The following is a 20479-nucleotide window of genomic DNA, read 5'->3' on the forward strand; positions in this document are numbered from 1 at the left end:
CTACTTTCAGAGATTCATTTTATAGTTTTAAATTATTTTGGTCTCATTGAATCATTTTTTATGTGAAACTCAAAACAGAAATGAAGAAGTTAAATAAATATAATGAGCTGAATAAACAAACAGAAGAGTTAAATAAATGTAAAGTGAAAGAATAAAGTAGAAGAAAATGGAGTACTTAGTTACCATGGCAACCTCAGAAAACACCACACAGCAACTGTTATTTATTTTATTCACAAAGTGAGTTCTCTACTTTCTTACTGCAGCAGATAATAAATATGTTTATTGATCAGTTGAACAGAAGTGATTGACAGCATGTTGAGTGGAGCTAAGGCACATGAAGCTGTGAGGTCAGAGGTCAGGTGACGTCGTCCTGTTTGACACCAGACATCGGTTAAAAAAACACACCTGACCAGGTGAGCCGATAAAAAAACAAAACATATCCATCTGATCAGGAGCCAGTTCACCTGGACAGGAATAAAACATGGGAGGTCAAAGGTCACAGCAGGAGGCAGGGTCAGCGTTCATCAGCTCTTGGCTTGTTTCCTCTTCTGAACGAGCTCCGCTAACATCTTGTAGCGAATCATACACTCCTCCTGAAACCAATACAATCAATCGGTTAATCAATCAGTTAATCAATCAGTTAATTAATCAGCTATCGATCAGTTAACCCTACGGTCCCTTACAAGTACCTTGGTCTTGCCGGGGACCACCTTGGCGATGCGGTCCCAGCGTTCTCCGGTTCCTCTGGGGAACTGTTGCAGAGCGAGTTCCAGCAGCTTCTGTTGGCTCTGAGTCCAGGTGGTGTGGTCCTGAGGCTCCGCCTCCTCCTCTTCCGCTGCTGCTGCCGGGTCGAAATCTCTCTGCCGCCGACCTCTGACCCGGACCTCTCCCCCGTCTGCTGCTGTGACAGTCTTCCTGTTCCTCCTCCTGACCGCTGGAGCTTCCTCCTCCTCCTCTGGCTCCGCCTCCTCCTCACAGGCTCCACCCCCTCGCTGAGTCATCATGCTGTCAGGAAGTGACCTCACAGGAGGAGGCTGTCCCTTCAGCTCCGACAGCTTCACCAGACCTGCAGCACAGTAGAACCTCCTCAGAACCTGATACTGACAGTAGAACCTCAGCAGAACCTGACGTTACAGTAGAACCTCCTTAGAACCTGATACTGACAGTAGAACCTCAGCAGAACCTGGCGGTTACAGTAGGACCTCCTCAGAACCTGATACTGACAGTAGAACCTCAGCAGAACCTGACGTTACAGTAGAACCTCCTTAGAACCTGATACTGACAGTAGAACCTCCTTAGAACCTGATACTGACAGTAGAACCTCCTCAGAACCTGATACTGACAGTAGAACCTCAGCAGAACCTGACGTTACAGTAGAACCTCCTTAGAACCTGATACTGACAGTAGAACCTCAGCAGAACCTGGCGGTTACAGTAGGACCTCCTTAGAACCTGATACTGACAGTAGAACCTCATTAGAACCTGACGGTTACAGTAGGACCTCCTCAGAACCTGATACTGACAGTAGAACCTCAGCAGAACCTGACGTTACAGTAGAACCTCCTTAGAACCTGATACTGACAGTAGAACCTCCTCAGAACCTGATACTGACAGTAGAACCTCCTTAGAACCTGACGTTACAGTAGAACCTCCTTAGAACCTGATACTGACAGTAGAACCTCCTTAGAACCTGATACTGACAGTAGAACCTCCTCAGAACCTGATACTGACAGTAGAACCTCAGCAGAACCTGACGTTACAGTAGGACCTCCTTAGAACCTGATACTGACAGTAGAACCTCCTTAGAACCTGATACTGACAGTAGAACCTCAGCAGAACCTGACGTTACAGTAGAACCTCCTTAGAACCTGATACTGACAGTAGAACCTCCTTAGAACCTGATACTGACAGTAGAACCTCAGCAGAACCTGACGTTACAGTAGAACCTCCTTAGAACCTGATACTGACAGTAGAACCTCATTAGAACCTGATAGTGACAGTAGAACCTCATTAGAACCTGATGCTGACAGTAGAACCTCAGTAGAACCTGACGGTTACAGTAGAACCTCATTAGAACCTGATGCTGACAGTAGAACCTCATTAGAACCTGATGCTGACAGTAGAACCTCATTAGAACCTGTTACTGATAGTAGAACCTCATTAGAACCTGATGCTGGCAGTAGAACCTCAGTAGAACCTGACGGTTACAGTAGAACCTCAGTAGAACCTGATACTGACAGTAGAACCTCATTAGAACCTGATGCTGACAGTAGAACCTCATTAGAACCTGATACTGACAGTAGAACCTCATTAGAACCTGATGCTGACAGTAGAACCTCAGTAGAACCTGACAGTTACAGTAGAACCTCATTAGAACCTGATACTGACAGTAGAACCTCAGTAGAACCTGACGGTTGCAGTAGGACCTCATTAGAACCTGATACTGACAGTAGAACCTCAGTAGAACCTGACGGTTACAGTAGGACCTCCTTAGAACCTGATACTGACAGTAGAACCTCATTAGAACCTGATGCTGACAGTAGAACCTCAGTAGAACCTGATGCTGACAGTAGAACCTCAGTAGAACCTGACGGTTACAGTAGAACCTAGTACTTGAACAGTAGAAACAGCAGTAGAGTTTACCTGAGGGAAGGCTCACGTTGTCTTTGGCCTGTTTGACTTTAGTCGTCACCTGTTGAAGGAAACAAACTTCAGTCAGTTTCAGGTGTTTAGAAGAACAAGATGACGTTTCTCTGTGGAGCACAGACAGGTCCAGGATATGGTTAGCCTAGCTTAACACAAAGACTGGAATCAGGGGGAAACTGTTAGCCTAGCTTAACACAAAGACTGGAATCAGGGGGAAACTGTTAGCCTAGCTTAACACAAAGACTGGAATCAGGGGGAAACTGTTAGCCTAGCTTAACACAAAGACTGGAATCAGGGGAAACTGTTAGCCTAGCTTAACACAAAGACTGGAATCAGGGGGAAACTGTTAGCCTAGCTTAACACAAAGACTGGAATCAGGGGAAACTGTTAGCCTAGCTTAACACAAAGACTGGAATCGGGGAGAAACTGTTAGCCTAGCTTAGCACAAAGACTGGAATCAGGGGGAAACAGTTAGCCTAGCTTAACACAAAGACTGGAATCGGAGGAAACTGTTAGCCTAGCTTAACACAAAGACTGGAATCAGGGGAAACTGTTAGCCTAGCTTAACACAAAGACTGGAATCAGGGGGAAACTGTTAGCCTAGCTTAGCACAAAGACTGGAATCAGGGGGAAACTGTTAGCCTAGCTTAACACAAAGACTGGAATCAGGGGGAAACTGTTAGCCTAGCTTAGCACAAAGACTGGAATCAGGGGAAACTGTTAGCATAGCTTAACACAAAGATTGGAATCAGGGGGAAACAGTTAGCCTAGCTTAACACAAAGACTGGAATCAGGGGAAACTGTTAGCCTAGCTTAGCACAAAGACTGGAATCGGGGGAAACTGTTAGCCTAGCTTAACACAAAGACTGGAATCAGGGGGAAACTGTTAGCCTAGCTTAACACAAAGACTGGAATCGGGGAGAAACTGTTAGCCTAACTTAGCACAAAGACTGGAATCAGGGGAAACTGTTAGCCTAGCTTAACACAAAGACTGGAATCAGGGGGAAACTGTTAGCCTAGCTCAGCACAAAGACTGGAATCAGGGGAAACTGTTAGCCTAGCTTAACACAAAGACTGGAATCGGGGAGAAACTGTTAGCCTAGCTTAGCACAAAGACTGGAATCAGGGGGAAACTGTTAGCCTAGCTTAGCACAAAGACTGGAATCAGGGGGAAACTGTTAGCCTAGCTCAGCACAAAGACTGGAATCAGGGGAAACTGTTAGCCTAGCTCAGCACAAAGACTGGAATCAGGGGGAAACTGTTAGCCTAGCTCAGCACAAAGACTGGAATCGGGGGAAATTGTTATGTTGTGTTCACACCAAACGCAAAGCGAATTCTTCGCGTGATGAGATTACATATAAAGTCAATGTAAAGAAGCAAATTCGTGTGTATTCGCTCTGAGCGTCGCAAATGATGTGAATGACACGAATACGTGAAATTCGCACAAGTTGAAAATATTCAACTTCAGTGAAAATTTTGCACGTACCATGGGGCTGGACCGGGGGATTCGGCCGCGGCTTGGCGGCAGACAGACACACACCAGACCACCGGATTCTGCTGTAATCCAGAGCCGTTTAACGGTGGGAGGAATTTATTTTTTTAACTTTTAAACTGATTTATCTTCACTTTCACATCACGTTGACACCAGTGATGTCAACATAAACAACATCAATCCTCAAGATTCTCAGACAAGTAACGATAACGTTATGAAGGTGAAGCAGAAGTCTAAAGACAAGTTTCAGGCTAACTGGTTCAGAATATATCCGTGGCTCCAACTTGTGAAATGATTTGATTTGTAAAATGGACGGTGCTGCGCCTTTTACACCTTTTACGCCTTTTACGCCTTTTACGCCTTTTTAAACTTCAAGTTGCCACTCAGATGGCGTTTCTCATTCAGCAGCCTTGAAGAAAAAGCGTGAAGCAGATTCAGCAAAGAACGTGATGGCTGATGCTACTGAAGTTGTGCTGCTGCAGCGTGAGAAGGAAACGAACCACCTGTTTCATAGCAGAAAACAAATTGGCTAATTTGGTTAAATCTGGTTAAATTCATGAAAGACATGGAGTGTCGTTCCAAAACCACTGAACACAGACTCATCAAGTTCTGGAAGCTACCTTAATGAGAAAGGAATGTCAGAAAAGCACCAAGCTATTGCAAGAACACTTGTGGGTGATGTTGACAAGACTGGATGAGACCACAGACATCAGTAACAGTAAGCGAGTCATTGCATATGTCAGGTACATAGATAACAACAAGACTAAAACTAATTGTTCAAGAACTCTGAAATTGTAGAGCGGACGTCTTTTTTGAGGATGTGAAGAAACTGCTGACAGAAGAATTTGAAATGAAGAAACTGTTGGTGCTGCTGTTCTGACAGGACGCCGCCAAGCAGCTGTTAAGTCCTGACGCAGCCAGATCTGTGCAATTGGTGAAAAGGTTTCAGCAGCATTTGAGGTAAATGTTTGTAATAACTCTGCTGCATGAATTACAGAAACAACTGAAGTTCACCCAGACACATACAGCGAGATGCTGCCAGTTCACAGCGATTATCGGTGTAGATCACTGAAAGCCCTGAGAGACGTCCTGGAGCACACGGCCGCCTCCAACACTCACTCAGGTCCGCTGACGGCTCTCTGCTGGCAGAGATTTATTAAAGATCGTGACTGTTGTTTAAGACGTCATCTACAAACTAAACTGATCAGCAGCTTCGTCTCCTCTCAGAGAAACCTGATGTTTACTACAAGAGAATCAAATGTTTTCAGCTCACAACTCCAAAATAAAGGCAGATGTATTGTAAGTATTGACACACATAAAACCCTCTACAACACAATATTGATAACTTATGATAAACTGATCTCTGACAAATATGCAGTTTATCAGGTTTCTGACATCACTGATCACCAATACGATGTCTTACATCAGTCACTGATCTCCCCAGCTCATGGGCGATCTTCTCCCAGCGACCCGGAGTTCCTCCAGGGAATTTAACCATCAACCTGCTGAGGAAGCTCAGCTCGTCCTCCGTCCAGTCTGCAGCCTGAGGACACAGAGACAGAGACATCATTCAGGTGTCCATCACACCTGAAGACACAGAGACAAACCTTCTGTCTTTAACCAAACTGCATCAACCAGGGCAGGAAATTCACTGTTTTTACCCTCATGAAATATGTTCCAGTTATTTCAAATGATGTGAAACACTTGTTGCATAACGACCGAGATTCACTGACTCTTATTAAAACAGTGAAGATAGCAGCCGAACTTATAATGAACATTTAATGAGTAAAAATACTCACACTGATAATCTCAGTGACAGATTAGAACTGTGAGTATTTTTAATGCAGATTTTATTTTCAAAAGTAGAAACAATAAAGACAACGTTACGTAACAACGTCAGTTCAACATGTCAGCAACATTGCTGATTGTCTGCATGTTCTGTTTGAAGTGTGACAGGTTTGAATTAACAAACTGTTGCTGCTGCCTCACAGAGCGGGAGGGGAGGGGGGGGGGGGGGGGGACAGACTGTGCAGGTACGGAAGCCCAGCTGGCCCAGACATTTCCCAGTTGCACATTTACTACAGAGCAACATCTGGATCAAGTCTTTAACTGATTATTTTACATTGCAAAGCTCCTCATCCCGACTCCAAGGGCAACTTTACATTTTTAGGAGCAAAGCCTCCGTTAATTTCAGACCCTGGAATGAACTGATCGGATCAATAACAGAAGGCAGGAAGTATACCACGGCCAAACAGCCGGTGCCGTGGACGCCCCAATAAATTTGTATTTATCAAAGGCCAAAGTGGCCTCACCCTAAAAATATCAGATCAATAATATCAGACCTTCTCCTTCTTGTTCTGTCTATAACTGTAATATGAACTGATCAGATCAATAACAGATCAATAATATCAGACCTTCTCCTTCTTGTTCTGTCTATAACTGTAATATGAACTGATCAGATCAATAACAGATCAATAATATCAGACCTCCTTCTTGTTCTGTCTATAACTGTAATATGAACTGATCAGATCAATAACAGATCAATAATATCAGACCTTCTTCTTGGCAGCCTTGCGGTCCTGCAGCCAGTCATCCATCTGGTCTTCGATGTCCTCGATGGACGAGGTCTGCTGGTAACTCTGGTAGTTCAGGTTCTCTGCTGACGGCTCGTAAACTGGAAACTCCACCTTCGGCTTCTTCACCTTCGGCCTCTTCTCTCCTGCGAGGACGAACAGAAAGTCTTAAGAGCCGAACGATTAAATCATTTCATCTCATTCCAGTTAGCGGAGAGCTGAACTGGAAGTCAGCCGTCAGCCAGCGGACGTCTGTACTGGGCGCAGCTGGCGTAGGAGTGAACATGGCCCCGCCTCCAACACTGCCATGGTGCATTCAGGTGCTGCTGGGACAGTCCGACACTGTCAGTAGCTCAAACACTAAGGAGACTGATCACTGATCATTGACTGTGATTGATTATCAACAACTTCAACGCCTGTCAGTTTTATATAAATGAGCTGAAACTACGGCAGCCTGGAAGGAAAAATAATAAAATAATAAAAATGTTTACTGGTCACAACTTCTTGTTCAGCTTCAGCTTCTTCTCTCTGCTGCTGCTTCATCTGCTGGTACTCCTCATAGTACTGCTGCACCTCCTGCAACACAGACAGGTAACAGACAGGTAAACAGACAGGTAAACAGGTCACAGACAGGTAAACAGACAGGTAAACAGGTCACAGACAGGTAACAGACAGGTAAACAGACAGGTAAACAGGTAACAGACAGGTAAACAGACAGGTAACAGACAGGTAAACAGGTCACAGACAGGTAACAGACAGGTAAACAGACAGGTAAACAGGTCACAGACAGGTAACAGACAGGTAAACAGACAGGTAAACAGGTCACAGACAGGTAACAGACAGGTAAACAGGTAACAGACAGGTAAACAGACAGGTAAACAGGTAACAGACAGGTAAACAGACAGGTAAACAGACAGGTAAACAGGTAACAGACAGGTAAACAGACAGGTAAACAGGTAACAGACAGGTAAACAGACAGGTAAACTGACAGGTAAACAGACAGGTAAACAGGTAACAGACAGGTAAACAGACAGGTAAACAGGTAACAGACAGGTAAACAGGTAAACAGACAGGTAAACAGACAGGTAAACTGACAGGTAAACAGGTAACAGACAGGTAAACAGACAGGTAAACAGACAGGTAAACAGGTAACAGACAGGTAAACAGGTAAACAGACAGGTAAACAGGTAACAGACAGGTAAACAGACAGGTAAACAGACAGGTAAACAGGTAACAGACAGGTAAACAGGTAAACAGACAGGTAAACAGGTAACAGACAGGTAAACAGACAGGTAAACAGACAGGTAAACAGGTAACAGACAGGTAAACAGACAGGTAAACATACAGGTAAACAGGTAACAGACAGGTAAACAGACAGGTAAACAGACAGGTAAACAGGTAACAGACAGGTAAACAGACAGGTAAACAGGTAACAGACAGGTAAACAGACAGGTAAACAGACAGGTAAACAGGTAACAGACAGGTAAACAGACAGGTAAACAGGTAACAGACAGGTAAACAGACAGGTAAACAGACAGGTAAACAGACAGGTAAACAGGTAACAGACAGGTAAACAGGTAACAGACAGGTAAACTGACAGGTAAACAGACAGGTGAACAGACAAGTAAACAGGTAACAGACAGGTAAACTGACAGGTAAACAGGTAACAGACAGGTAAACAGGTAACAGACAGGTAAACAGGTAAACAGACAGGTAAACAGGTAACAGACAGGTAAACAGACAGGTAAACAGGTAACAGACAGGTAAACAGACAGGTAAACAGGTGAACAGACAGGTAAACTGACAGGTAAACAGGTAACAGACAGGTAAACAGGTAAACAGACAGGTAAACAGACAGGTGAACAGACAGGTAAACAGACAGGTGAACAGACAAGTAAACAGGTAAACAGACAGGTAAACAGGTAACAGACAGGTAAACAGGTAAACAGACAGGTAAACAGGTAACAGACAGGTAAACAGACAGGTAAACAGACAGGTGAACAGACAAGTAAACAGGTAAACAGACAGGTAAACTGACAGGTAAACAGGTAACAGACAGGTAAACAGACAGGTGAACAGACAAGTAAACAGGTAAACAGACAGGTGAACAGACAAGTAAACAGGTAAACAGACAGGTAAACTGACAGGTAAACAGACAAGTAAACAGACAAGTAAACAGACTGGTAACAGACAGGTAACAGACAGGTAAACAGACAGGTCACAGACAGGTCACAGACAAGTAAACAGACTGGTAACAGACAGGTAAACAGACAGGTAAACTGACAGGTAAACAGGTAAACAGACAGGTAAACAGACAGGTAAACAGACAGGTCACAGACAGGTCACAGACAGGTCACAGACAGGTCACAGACTGGTAACAGACTGGTAACAGACTGGTAACAGACAGGTCACAGACAAGTAAACAGACTGGTAACAGACAGGTAACAGACAGGTCACAGACAGGTCACAGACAGGTTAACAGACAGGTAAACAGGTAACAGACAGGTAAACAGACAGGTAAACAGGTAACAGACAGGTAAACAGACAGGTAAACAGGTCACAGACAGGTAACAGACAGGTAAACAGGTCACAGACAGGTAACAGACAGGTAAACAGACAGGTAAACAGGTAACAGACAGGTAAACAGACAGGTAAACAGACAGGTAAACAGGTAACAGACAGGTAAACAGACAGGTAAACATACAGGTAAACAGGTAACAGACAGGTAAACAGACAGGTAAACAGACAGGTAAACAGGTAACAGACAGGTAAACAGACAGGTAAACAGGTAACAGACAGGTAAACAGACAGGTAAACAGACAGGTAAACAGGTAACAGACAGGTAAACAGACAGGTAAACAGACAGGTAAACAGGTAACAGACAGGTAAACAGACAGGTAAACAGACAGGTAAACAGACAGGTAAACAGGTAACAGACAGGTAAACAGGTAACAGACAGGTAAACAGACAGGTAAACAGACAGGTGAACAGACAAGTAAACAGGTAACAGACAGGTAAACTGACAGGTAAACAGGTAACAGACAGGTAAACAGGTAACAGACAGGTAAACAGGTAAACAGACAGGTAAACAGGTAACAGACAGGTAAACAGACAGGTAAACAGGTAACAGACAGGTAAACAGACAGGTAAACAGGTGAACAGACAGGTAAACTGACAGGTAAACAGGTAACAGACAGGTAAACAGGTAAACAGACAGGTAAACAGACAGGTGAACAGACAGGTAAACAGACAGGTGAACAGACAAGTAAACAGGTAAACAGACAGGTAAACAGGTAACAGACAGGTAAACAGGTAACAGACAGGTAAACAGACAGGTAAACAGACAGGTGAACAGACAAGTAAACAGGTAAACAGACAGGTAAACTGACAGGTAAACAGGTAACAGACAGGTAAACAGACAGGTGAACAGACAAGTAAACAGGTAAACAGACAGGTGAACAGACAAGTAAACAGGTAAACAGACAGGTAAACTGACAGGTAAACAGACAAGTAAACAGACAAGTAAACAGACTGGTAACAGACAGGTCACAGACAGGTCACAGACAAGTAAACAGACTGGTAACAGACAGGTAAACAGACAGGTAAACTGACAGGTAAACAGACAGGTCACAGACAAGTAAACAGACTGGTAACAGACAGGTAAACTGACAGGTAAACAGGTAAACAGACAGGTAAACAGACAGGTAAACAGACAGGTCACAGACAGGTCACAGACAGGTCACAGACAGGTCACAGACAGGTCACAGACTGGTAACAGACTGGTAACAGACTGGTAACAGACAGGTCACAGACAAGTAAACAGACTGGTAACAGACAGGTAACAGACAGGTCACAGACAGGTTAACAGACAGGTAAACAGACAGGTCACAGACAGGTCACAAACAGGTTAACAGACTGGTAACAGACAGGTAAACAGACAGGTAAACAGACAGGTCACAGACAGGTTAACAGACAGGTAAACAGACAGGTAAACAGACAGGTAAACAGGTAAACAGACAGGTCACAGACAGGTCACAGACAGGTTAACAGACAGGTAAACAGGCAGGTCACAGACAGGTAAACAGACAGGTCACAGACAGGTAAACAGACAGGTAAACAGACAGGTAAACAGACAGGTCACAGACAGGTAACAGACAGGTAAACAGACAGGTAAACAGACAGGTGAACAGACAGGTCACAGACAGGTAAACAGACAGGTAAACAGACAGGTAAACAGACAGGTCACAGACAGGTCACAGACAGGTAAACAGACAGGTAAACAGACAGGTAAACAGACAGGTAAACAGACAGGTCACAGACAGGTCACAGACAGGTAAACAGACAGGTAACAGACAGGTAAACAGACAGGTAAACAGGTAAACAGACAGGTAACAGACAGGTAAACAGACAGGTAAACAGACAGGTAAACAGGTAAACAGACAGGTCACAGACAGGTAAACAGACAGGTAAACAGACAGGTAAACAGACAGGTAAACAGACAGGTCACAGACAGGTAAACAGACAGGTAAACAGGTAAACAGACAGGTAAACAGACAGGTAAACAGACAGGTAAACAGACAGGTCACAGACAGGTAAACAGACAGGTAAACAGACAGGTAGCGTACCTGGAGGGTCTGCGGCAGGTTTTTGATGGACAGGTAAAGCCAGATGCTCAGCTTCAGAGGGAGGATGTCGTGCCAGTGAGGTCGGTCCTGAACTCTGAAACAAACAAACAATAAACAACAGAAACAAGGTGGTAAACAGGAGATGCAGTGATGATGTCACAGCTGTACCTGTCGGGCCGGTCCTGGCTGATACATCTCAGCTCGTCTGCAGGTCTGGAGTTTAACTTCTTCTTCTTCTCTTTCTTCTTCTTACTCAGCAGCTCGTCCTGCAAACATGGAGGATTCGTCATCAGTAGGGTTGGGCATCAAGAACCGGTTCCAAATTAGAACCAGTTCCAATATTCAGATTCCAAAGGAAACATTAAGAAATGTTAATTCCGATTCTGCTCATCGGTTCCTAAACGTGCCAGATACCTGCAAGCACGTGGCTGCCAGGATCTATCTCCGTCATGTATCACTGCAACAGCGGGTCAGTTTATTTACAAAGGAGCACGCGCTGCTGACATCACAACAGTACTGAGAGAAAGACGGTCAAACAATACAAGGGGCGTGTTGTTTTAAGTGCTGGTGAGACAATGAAATACGATCCAGCAGTCCGTTGGAGTAACAGATCATTGTGTTTAAAGTCTGATCAGAAAAACCCTGCATAGCAGTTTGTAATAATGTTAGTTATCATGCTGCAGCTCTGTTTACTAGTGTGCACGTGACGTGACATGTGACACGTGTCACGTGACGACACACTGAAGGAACAATGAGACAGAAAAGACTTTGAATTACTTATTTTAATGAAACAGTAAGTAATAAGTAAATTCTTAAAAGATTTTTGTTATCAAAACATTTGACCTTTTTTTAAATTTTTTTAACCGTACTGGAATTGAAACTGGGAATCGATAAGAACCAGAATCGATTAGCAGAATTGGAATCAGAATCAATAAAATTCAAGCGATAACCATCCCTAGTCATCAGGTCATATGACCTGCTCTCTTCTGATTGGCTGTTGTGATTGGTTCTCACCAGCTGTTTCTCCAAGTAGATGGACCAGATGACGGCGTAATGTCCCACGGTGAGGATGAGGAAGAGGAGGAAGGCCAGCTCAGCGTTACTCATCTTCCTCACCCGTCTATAGTAGAAGACTGGCTGCCGCCAATCAGGAAGCCCGTTCACCAGGATGTCATCGTACCTGCACACACACACACACACACACACACACACAGCTGCAGAGGTCTGTCTGTGCGTTCTGATTGGCTGAGAGGTGACTGTGATGCAGACAGGTGAGTCTCACCTGCGTCGTCTCTCCTCATCCTTCAGGACTTCATAAATGGCGACCAGCTGAAGAGAAAACAGAGTCGTCAAAAGGATTTAATTTGAAGAAGAACTTTATTGATCCCTGTGAGGAAACTGATCCTCTGCATTGACCCATCCTACACACACACACACACACACACACACACACACACACACACACACAAAGCAAAACACATTTTCAAGAGCTAAGAAGCAGTCAATGTGTTTCACCTACGATATAATAAGCTGTCAGACAGGATCCCTGCAGTGTGTATCTTAAACTTTGGTTTCTAGGATTAAATCAAGAGATGTTTTTATGTGTCTAATTTATAAGTAGTGAAAAAAGTTAAAAGCTAGTAGAGCAAACTCATTCTTAATTTATGATAAATTATGTCAAATGCCATAAAAATGTCTTCCTTGTACAAGAACCTGAAAAAAAGCTATGGAGGTAGTGGATAACAATCTGACCCTGGAGATAAAAGTGTCACCCAAACCAAAACACCAGCGAACATAAAGCAGGTAGCCTCATTCCACACCATCGAAGGCTTTCTCAGCATCCAAGGACAGAGGATAGAGGATATTAAACACATGCCTGACATATACAAAAAGTCTATTTTTAATAAAGAGGAGATAATATTGAGCAAAATAGACTTAAGGCGAAGAGGCAGCACTTTAGCCAGTATCTTAAGGACAATGTTAAGGAGACTTAAGGGATGGCAGGAGGAGCAATTAAGAGGATCCTTTTTCAAAAGTAGGGATATTGACGCCTGACGGCGGGTTTGAGGGAGGTTCGATGAATCTAAACTATTATCAAATACAGAGTCAAGTAAAGGACTCTCTGTAAATTCTGTAGGAAAACCATCTGGCCTGGACTCTCGCCTCTCTGCATAGACGTAACAGCATTTTTTATTTCATATAAGGCAACAGGATGATCTAGGGATTCTTTAGAGTAACTTTCACAGATAGATTTTCAAAAATGTATCCATTAAACCCAGATCAGTTGGATGTTCAGAAGTAGATTAGAATAAAAGTCACAGAATTGTTTATTAATATCCAAGGGGTCCGTTGGGATCTACTGGGCCAATTCCAGTGTTAAAGAAAGTAGGAAGTAAAGTAGTAAGTTTAGGAAGTAAATAAGTAGTAAGTAAGAAAGTAAATCAGTAGTAAGTAAGGAAGTAAATAAGTAGTTAGTAGTAAGTAAAGAAGTAAGGACGATAGTAAATAGCAGTAAGTAAAGAAGTAAATAAGTAGTAAGTAAGAAAGTAAATAAGTAGTTAGTAGTAAGTAAAGAAGTAAATAAGTAAGTAGTAAGTAAGAAAGTAAATAAGTAGTAAGTAAGGAAGTAAATAGTAAGAAGTAAGTAAGGAAGTAAATAAGTAGTAAGTAAAGTAAATAAGTAGTAAGTAAGGAAGTAAATAGTAAGAAGTAAGTAAGAAAGTAAATAAGTAGTAAGTAAGGAAGTAAATAGTAAGAAGTAAGTAAGGAAGTAAATAAGTAGTAAATAAGAAAGTAAATTAGTAGTTAGTAGTAAGTAAAGAAGTAAATAAGTAAGTAGTAAGTAAGAAAGTAAATAAGTAGTAAGTAAGGAAGTAAATAGTAAGAAGTAAGTAAGTAAGTAAATAGTAAGTAGTAAGTAAGAAAGTAAATAAGTGGTGAGTAAGAAAGTAAATCAGTAGTAAGTAAGGAAGTAAATAAGTAGTTAGTAGTAAGTAAAGAAGTAAGGACGATAGTAAATAGCAGTAAGTAAAGAAGTAAATAAGTAGTAAGTAAGAAAGTAAATAAGTAGTAAGTAAGAAAGTAAATCAGTAGTAAGTAAGGAAGTAAATAAGTAGTAAGTAAGAAAGTAAATAAGTAGTAAGTAAGGAAGTAAATAGTAAGAAGTAAGTAAGGAAGTAAATAAGTAGTAAATAAGAAAGTAAATTAGTAGTTAGTAGTAAGTAAAGAAGTAAATAAGTAAGTAGTAAGTAAGAAAGTAAATAAGAAGTAAGGAAGTAAATAGTAAGTAGTAAGTAAGAAAGTAAATAAGTAGTAAGTAAGGAAGTAAATAGTAAGAAGTAAGTAAGTAAGTAAGTAAGTAGTAAGTAAGAAAGTAAATAAGTAGTAAGTAAGGAAGTAAATAGTAAGAAGTAAGTAAGTAAGTAAATAGTAAGTAGTAAGTAAGAAAGTAAATAAGTAGTAAGTAAGGAAGTAAATAGTAAGAAGTAAGTAAGTAAGTAGTAAGTAAGAAAGTAAATAAGTAGTAAGTAAGGAAGTAAATAGTAAGAAGTAAGTAAGTAAGTAACTAGTAAGTAGTAAGTAAGAAAGTAAATAAGTAGTAAGTAAGGAAGTAAATAAGTAGTAAGTAAGGAAGTAAATAGTACGTAAGAAAGTAAATAAGTAGTAAGTAAGTAACTAGTAAGTAGTAAGTAAGAAAGTAAATAAGTAGTAAGTAAGAAAGTAAATAAGTAGTAAGTAAGGAAGTAAATAGTAAGTAGTAAGTAAGAAAGTAAATAAGTAGTAAGAAAGTAAATCAGTAGTAAGTAAGGAAGTAAATAAGTAGTTAGTAGTAAGTAAAGAAGTAAGGACGATAGTAAATAGCAGTAAGTAAAGAAGTAAATAAGTAGTAAGTAAGAAAGTAAATAAGTAGTTAGTAGTAAGTAAAGAAGTAAATAAGTAAGTAGTAAGTAAGAAAGTAAATAAGTAGTAAGTAAGGAAGTAAATAGTAAGAAGTAAGTAAGGAAGTAAATAAGTAGTAAGTAAGAAAGTAAATAAGTAGTAAGTAAGGAAGTAAATAGTAAGAAGTAAGTAAGGAAGTAAATAAGTAGTAAATAAGAAAGTAAATTAGTAGTTAGTAGTAAGTAAAGAAGTAAATAAGTAAGTAGTAAGTAAGAAAGTAAATAAGAAGTAAGGAAGTAAATAGTAAGTAGTAAGTAAGAAAGTAAATAAGTAGTAAGTAAGGAAGTAAATAGTAAGAAGTAAGTAAGTAAGTAAGTAGTAAGTAAGAAAGTAAATAAGTAGTAAGTAAGGAAGTAAATAGTAAGAAGTAAGTAAGAAAGTAAATAAGTAGTAAGTAAGAAAGTAAATAAGTAGTAAGTAAGGAAGTAAATAGTAAGAAGTAAGTAAGTAAGTAAGTAGTAAGTAAGAAAGTAAATAAGTAGTAAGTAAGGAAGTAAATAGTAAGTAGTAAGTAAGTAAGTAACTAGTAAGTAGTAAGTAAGAAAGTAAATAAGTAGTAAGTAAGGAAGTAAATAGTAAGTAGTAAGTAAGAAAGTAAATAAGTAGTAAGTAAGGAAGTAAATAAGTAGTAAGTAAGGAAGTAAATAGTACGTAAGAAAGTAAATAAGTAGTAAGTAAGTAACTAGTAAGTAGTAAGTAAGAAAGTAAATAAGTAGTAAGTAAGGAAGTAAATAGTAAGTAGTAAGTAAGAAAGTAAATAAGTAGTAAGTAAGGAAGTAAATAGTAAGAAGTAAGTAAGGAAGTAAATAAGTAGTAAATAAGAAAGTAAATTAGTAGTTAGTAGTAAGTAAAGAAGTAAATAAGTAAGTAGTAAGTAAGAAAGTAAATAAGAAGTAAGTAAGGAAGTAAATAGTAAGTAGTAAGTAAGAAAGTAAATAAGTAGTAAGTAAGGAAGTAAATAGTAAGAAGTAAGTAAGTAAGTAAGTAGTAAGTAAGAAAGTAAATAAGTAGTAAGTAAGGAAGTAAATAGTAAGTAGTAAGTAAGAAAGTAAATAAGTAGTAAGTAAGGAAGTAAATAAGTAGTAAGTAAGGAAGTAAATAGTTAGTAAGTAAGAAAGTAAATAAGTAGTAAGTAAGTAAGTAAATAGTAAGTAGTAAGTAAGAAAGTAAATAAGTAGTATGTAAGTAAGTAAATAGTAAGTAGTAAGTAAGAAAGTAAATAAGTAGTAAGTAAGGAAGTAAATAAGTAGTAAGTAAGTAAGTAAATAGTAAGTAGTAAGTAAGGAAGTAAATAAGTAGTAAGTAAGAAAGTAAATAAGTAGTAAGTAAGGAAGTAAATAGTAAGAAGTAAGTAAGTAAGTAACTAGTAAGTAGTAAGTAAGAAAGTAAATAAGTAGTAAGTAAGGAAGTAAATAGTAAGTAGTAAGTAAGAAAGTAAATAAGTAGTAAGTAAGGAAGTAAATAAGTAGTAAGGAAGGAAGTAAATAGTACGTAAGAAAGTAAATAAGTAGTAAGTAAGTAACTAGTAAGTAGTAAGTAAGAAAGTAAATAAGTAGTAAGTAAGGAAGTAAATAGTAAGTAGTAAGTAAGAAAGTAAATAAGTAGTAAGTAAGGAAGTAAATAGTAAGTAGTAAGTAAGAAAGTAAATAAGTAGTAAGTAAGGAAGTAAATAGTAAGAAGTAAGTAAGGAAGTAAATAAGTAGTAAATAAGAAAGTAAATTAGTAGTTAGTAGTAAGTAAAGAAGTAAATAAGTAAGTAGTAAGTAAGAAAGTAAATAAGAAGTAAGGAAGTAAATAGTAAGTAGTAAGTAAGAAAGTAAATAGTAAGAAGTAAGTAAGTAAGTAAATAGTAAGTAGTAAGTAAGAAAGTAAATAAGTAGTAAGTAAGGAAGTAAATAGTAAGAAGTAAGTAAGTAAGTAGTAAGTAAGAAAGTAAATAAGTAGTAAGTAAGGAAGTAAATAGTAAGTAGTAAGTAAGAAAGTAAATAAGTAGTAAGTAAGAAAGTAAATAAGTAGTAAGTAAGGAAGTAAATGTTAGTAAGTAAGAAAGTAAATAAGTAGTAAGTAAGTAAGTAAATAGTAAGTAGTAAGTAAGAAAGTAAATAAGTAGTATGTAAGTAAGTAAATAGTAAGTAGTAAGTAAGAAAGTAAATAAGTAGTAAGTAAGGAAGTAAATAAGTAGTAAGTAAGGAAGTAAATAAGTAGTAAGTAAGTAAGTAAATAGTAAGTAGTAAGTAAGGAAGTAAATAAGTAGTAAGTAAGAAAGTAAATAAGTAGTAAGTAAGAAAGTAAATAAGTAGTAAGTAAGGAAGTAAATAAGTAGTAAGTAAGAAAGTAAATAAGTAGTAAGTAAGGAAGTAAATAAGTAGTAAGTAAGGAAGTAAATAGTAAGTAGTAATTAAAGAAGTAGTAAGTAGTAAGTAAGAAAGTAAATAGTAAGTAGTAAGTAAGAAAGTAAATAAGTAGTAAGTAAGAAAGTAAATAAGTGGTAAGTAAGGAGGTAAATAAGTAGTAAGTAAGAAAGTAAATAGTAAGTAGTAAGTAAAGAAGTAGTAAGTAGTAAGTAAGAAAGTAAATAAGTAGTAAGTAAGAAAGTAAATAGTAAGTAGTAAGTAAGAAAGTAAATAAGTAGTAAGTAAGAAAGTAAATAAGTAGTAAGTAAGGAAGTGAAGAAGACATTGCACATGACTCTAGAAAACCCTTTATGCACTCAGATGTTTTTGATTTAGTAATCGTTCTAATTCAAGATTTATCCAATGAAGGTTAATCACATAGTTTAAGTTCCCAGATAAAACTCACGGTTCGGATCGTATCACGGATTTGAGTCACGGATTGGATCATTTTTCAGATTAGCAAAAATTTTTTAAAAAATAAGGTGGGGGGAGACAAATAAAACTTTGCTTTCCATATATTCTGTAAAACACAGCAGGGAACTTTTGCCCATGGTCTTAATTGAAAACAACATTCAGATGTCCAATGTTTAAATAAAATCTTAAAATATATAAAATATTAAATGCTCAATTGTTAAATTACATTGCAATATGAGGCCTGATACCTTCTTCTTTTAAGCATGGTAGTGAATGAAACAACAGCCTGTTTCCAAATCATCAAAACTTGATAACTTACAAACATGAACACACGTCATCCTGCAGCTTCGTTTGTTGAACTAGCCTCCAAACAATCAGGCACATCCTGTCCCAAAAAGATGCAGAAAAACTAGTCCACGACTAGCAGAGCCTTCAGCTATCAGGCTCCTCTCCTGTGGAACCATCTTCCAGATTGGGTCCGGGGTGCAGACACCCTCTCTATGTTTAAGAGTAGGCTTAAAACTTTCCTTTTTGATAAAGCTTATAGTTAGGGCCGACCAGGCTCACCTTGGATCAGCCCTTAGTTATGCTGCTATAGGCCTAGACTGCTGGGGGACTTCCCATGATGCACTGAGCTCCTCTCTCCTCCTCCTCCTCCTCTCCATCTGTATGCATTCATGTAACATCAATGCATGTCACTAACTTTGCTTCTTCCCCGGAGTTTTTTTTTCTCATCTCACAGGAAACCCTGGGTTCTGGGCCGAGCCTTCGCGGTCCTTCACAGTCCTGATGGCATCCTTCCCTGGCTGTTGCTGTTGCTGTTGCTGCTGTTGTCGTTGTGATTGTTGTTATTCTGTCCCCCCTCCCCCCTTTCCCTCTTTCTTTCTTTCTCTCACCCCGTCCACCAAAGAGCCGGGTTCTGCTTGAGGTTTCTACCCGTTAAAGGGGAGTTTTTCCTTACCGCTGTCACCAAGTGCTGCTCATGGGGGAATTGTTGGGTCTCTGTAAATTAAAGAGTTCGGTCTTGACCTGCTCTATGTGAAAAGTGCCTTAAGATGACCTTTGTTGTGATTTGGCGCTACATAAATAAAAATTGATTGATTGAAACAAACATTCCCCGCTAATGTCAGTGTCTCACCTGTCTGAACAGTGTCTCACCTGTCTGAACAGTGTCTCACCTGTCTGAACAGTGTCTCACCTGTCTGAACAGTGTCTCACCTGTCTGAACAGTGTGTCTCACCTGTCTGAACAGTGTCTCACCTGTCTGAACTGAGTTTCAGCATTTTCATCTTTGTTTTTGTCAGGATGCAGAGTGAGAGAGAGACGCCGATATGCCTTCTTTATCTCTGCTGCTGAAGCGTCCTGAAGACACAGAAAGAGACAGACAGGTGAGCAGGTTCCAAACACTCACCTGTTCAGGTGTGTAACTCTTCTACACCTGTGACTAAGCCAACAAAAGCATCAACAGTTAGGTGAGCTGAGGATCTGATGACTGAAAGGAGCTCACTGCAGTTGACATATAAAATCAACTTGTATATCATTAAAGTTTATATTATTAGTAGTAATATTATTATAAGACATTAGAAGACGTCACAGGTTTACTGCCAAGTAGGTTTTCACATTCAAGGGATTTGCTTCTGATGACACATAACAGTGAACACAGAACGAGAACGAAAACCTGCAACTACCAGAAATATATGTGACAAATTAACAACAGAAGATAAGAAAAAGTGGTGACAAGAATAATGAGAGAAGATGTGTCTTAATGTAACATAAGATTTAAATGTTCCAAATATGGTGGCTGATTCCAGGTTCGTCCTCTAATCCAGTGGTTCTCAAAGTGAGGTCCGGGGATCCCCAGGGGAACGCGAGGACGTTCCAGGGAGTCCCCAGTGAAAAGGGGAAGAATCTATTTTCACTATAATTGCATCTATAAGTAGCACAGTGACAGAATCTATGAGGGTTTTGGTCCTGAGTTTCATACACTTTCTGTAATAAAACGTCTAAAAGCAGAAGTCTCATCAGATGGGGGTCCGTGGTCTACTCTGTGCCAGTTACAACTCTAATCAATGAGCTGATCAACAGAAAGTTAATCAGCTGATATTTACATGTAGAATAATTGATAGAAACATTGATCACCCTTCGTTTCTTTATTTATTTCTGGTCACTTCCTGTTTCAAACTTCTGAAACATTCTGGATGAATGAATCTTAAAAAAACACACAAACTGAATTAAATAAAATCAGATGAAACTGTTTCCATGGTGACAGACAAGTTACCCGCCTCTCTGTTTATCACTCTGCTAGCTGTTAGCTGTTCATTAGCTTCAGATGCTAACTAGCTTAGCCCCGCCGTGTGTGCGTGGCATGCAGCTGTTAGCATTACCATCCCGCTAGCAG

General features: G+C 39.6%; 1 protein-coding gene across 1 annotated transcript in view; it reads right to left on the reverse strand.

Moving 5' to 3' along the window:
• Positions 1–212: 212 nt before the first annotated feature.
• The window catches only part of dnajc1 (DnaJ (Hsp40) homolog, subfamily C, member 1), a 20755-nt gene continuing 488 nt past the window's right edge, over positions 213–20479 (reverse strand). Inside the window, exons 2-12 of the mRNA XM_042429596.1 lie at positions 19342–19443; positions 12618–12664; positions 12350–12515; positions 11504–11601; positions 11336–11429; positions 7202–7286; positions 6693–6856; positions 5561–5680; positions 2643–2691; positions 690–1066; positions 213–593 (exon numbers count right to left, since the gene is read on the reverse strand). Coding sequence (XP_042285530.1) covers positions 525–593; positions 690–1066; positions 2643–2691; positions 5561–5680; positions 6693–6856; positions 7202–7286; positions 11336–11429; positions 11504–11601; positions 12350–12515; positions 12618–12664; positions 19342–19443 — 1371 coding nt within the window. The 3' untranslated portion in view covers positions 213–524. The remainder of the gene's footprint in view (positions 594–689; positions 1067–2642; positions 2692–5560; positions 5681–6692; positions 6857–7201; positions 7287–11335; positions 11430–11503; positions 11602–12349; positions 12516–12617; positions 12665–19341; positions 19444–20479) is intronic.

This window comes from Thunnus maccoyii, chromosome 12, assembly GCF_910596095.1.
Source record: "Thunnus maccoyii chromosome 12, fThuMac1.1, whole genome shotgun sequence".
Classification (NCBI taxonomy): Eukaryota; Metazoa; Chordata; class Actinopteri; order Scombriformes; family Scombridae; genus Thunnus; species Thunnus maccoyii.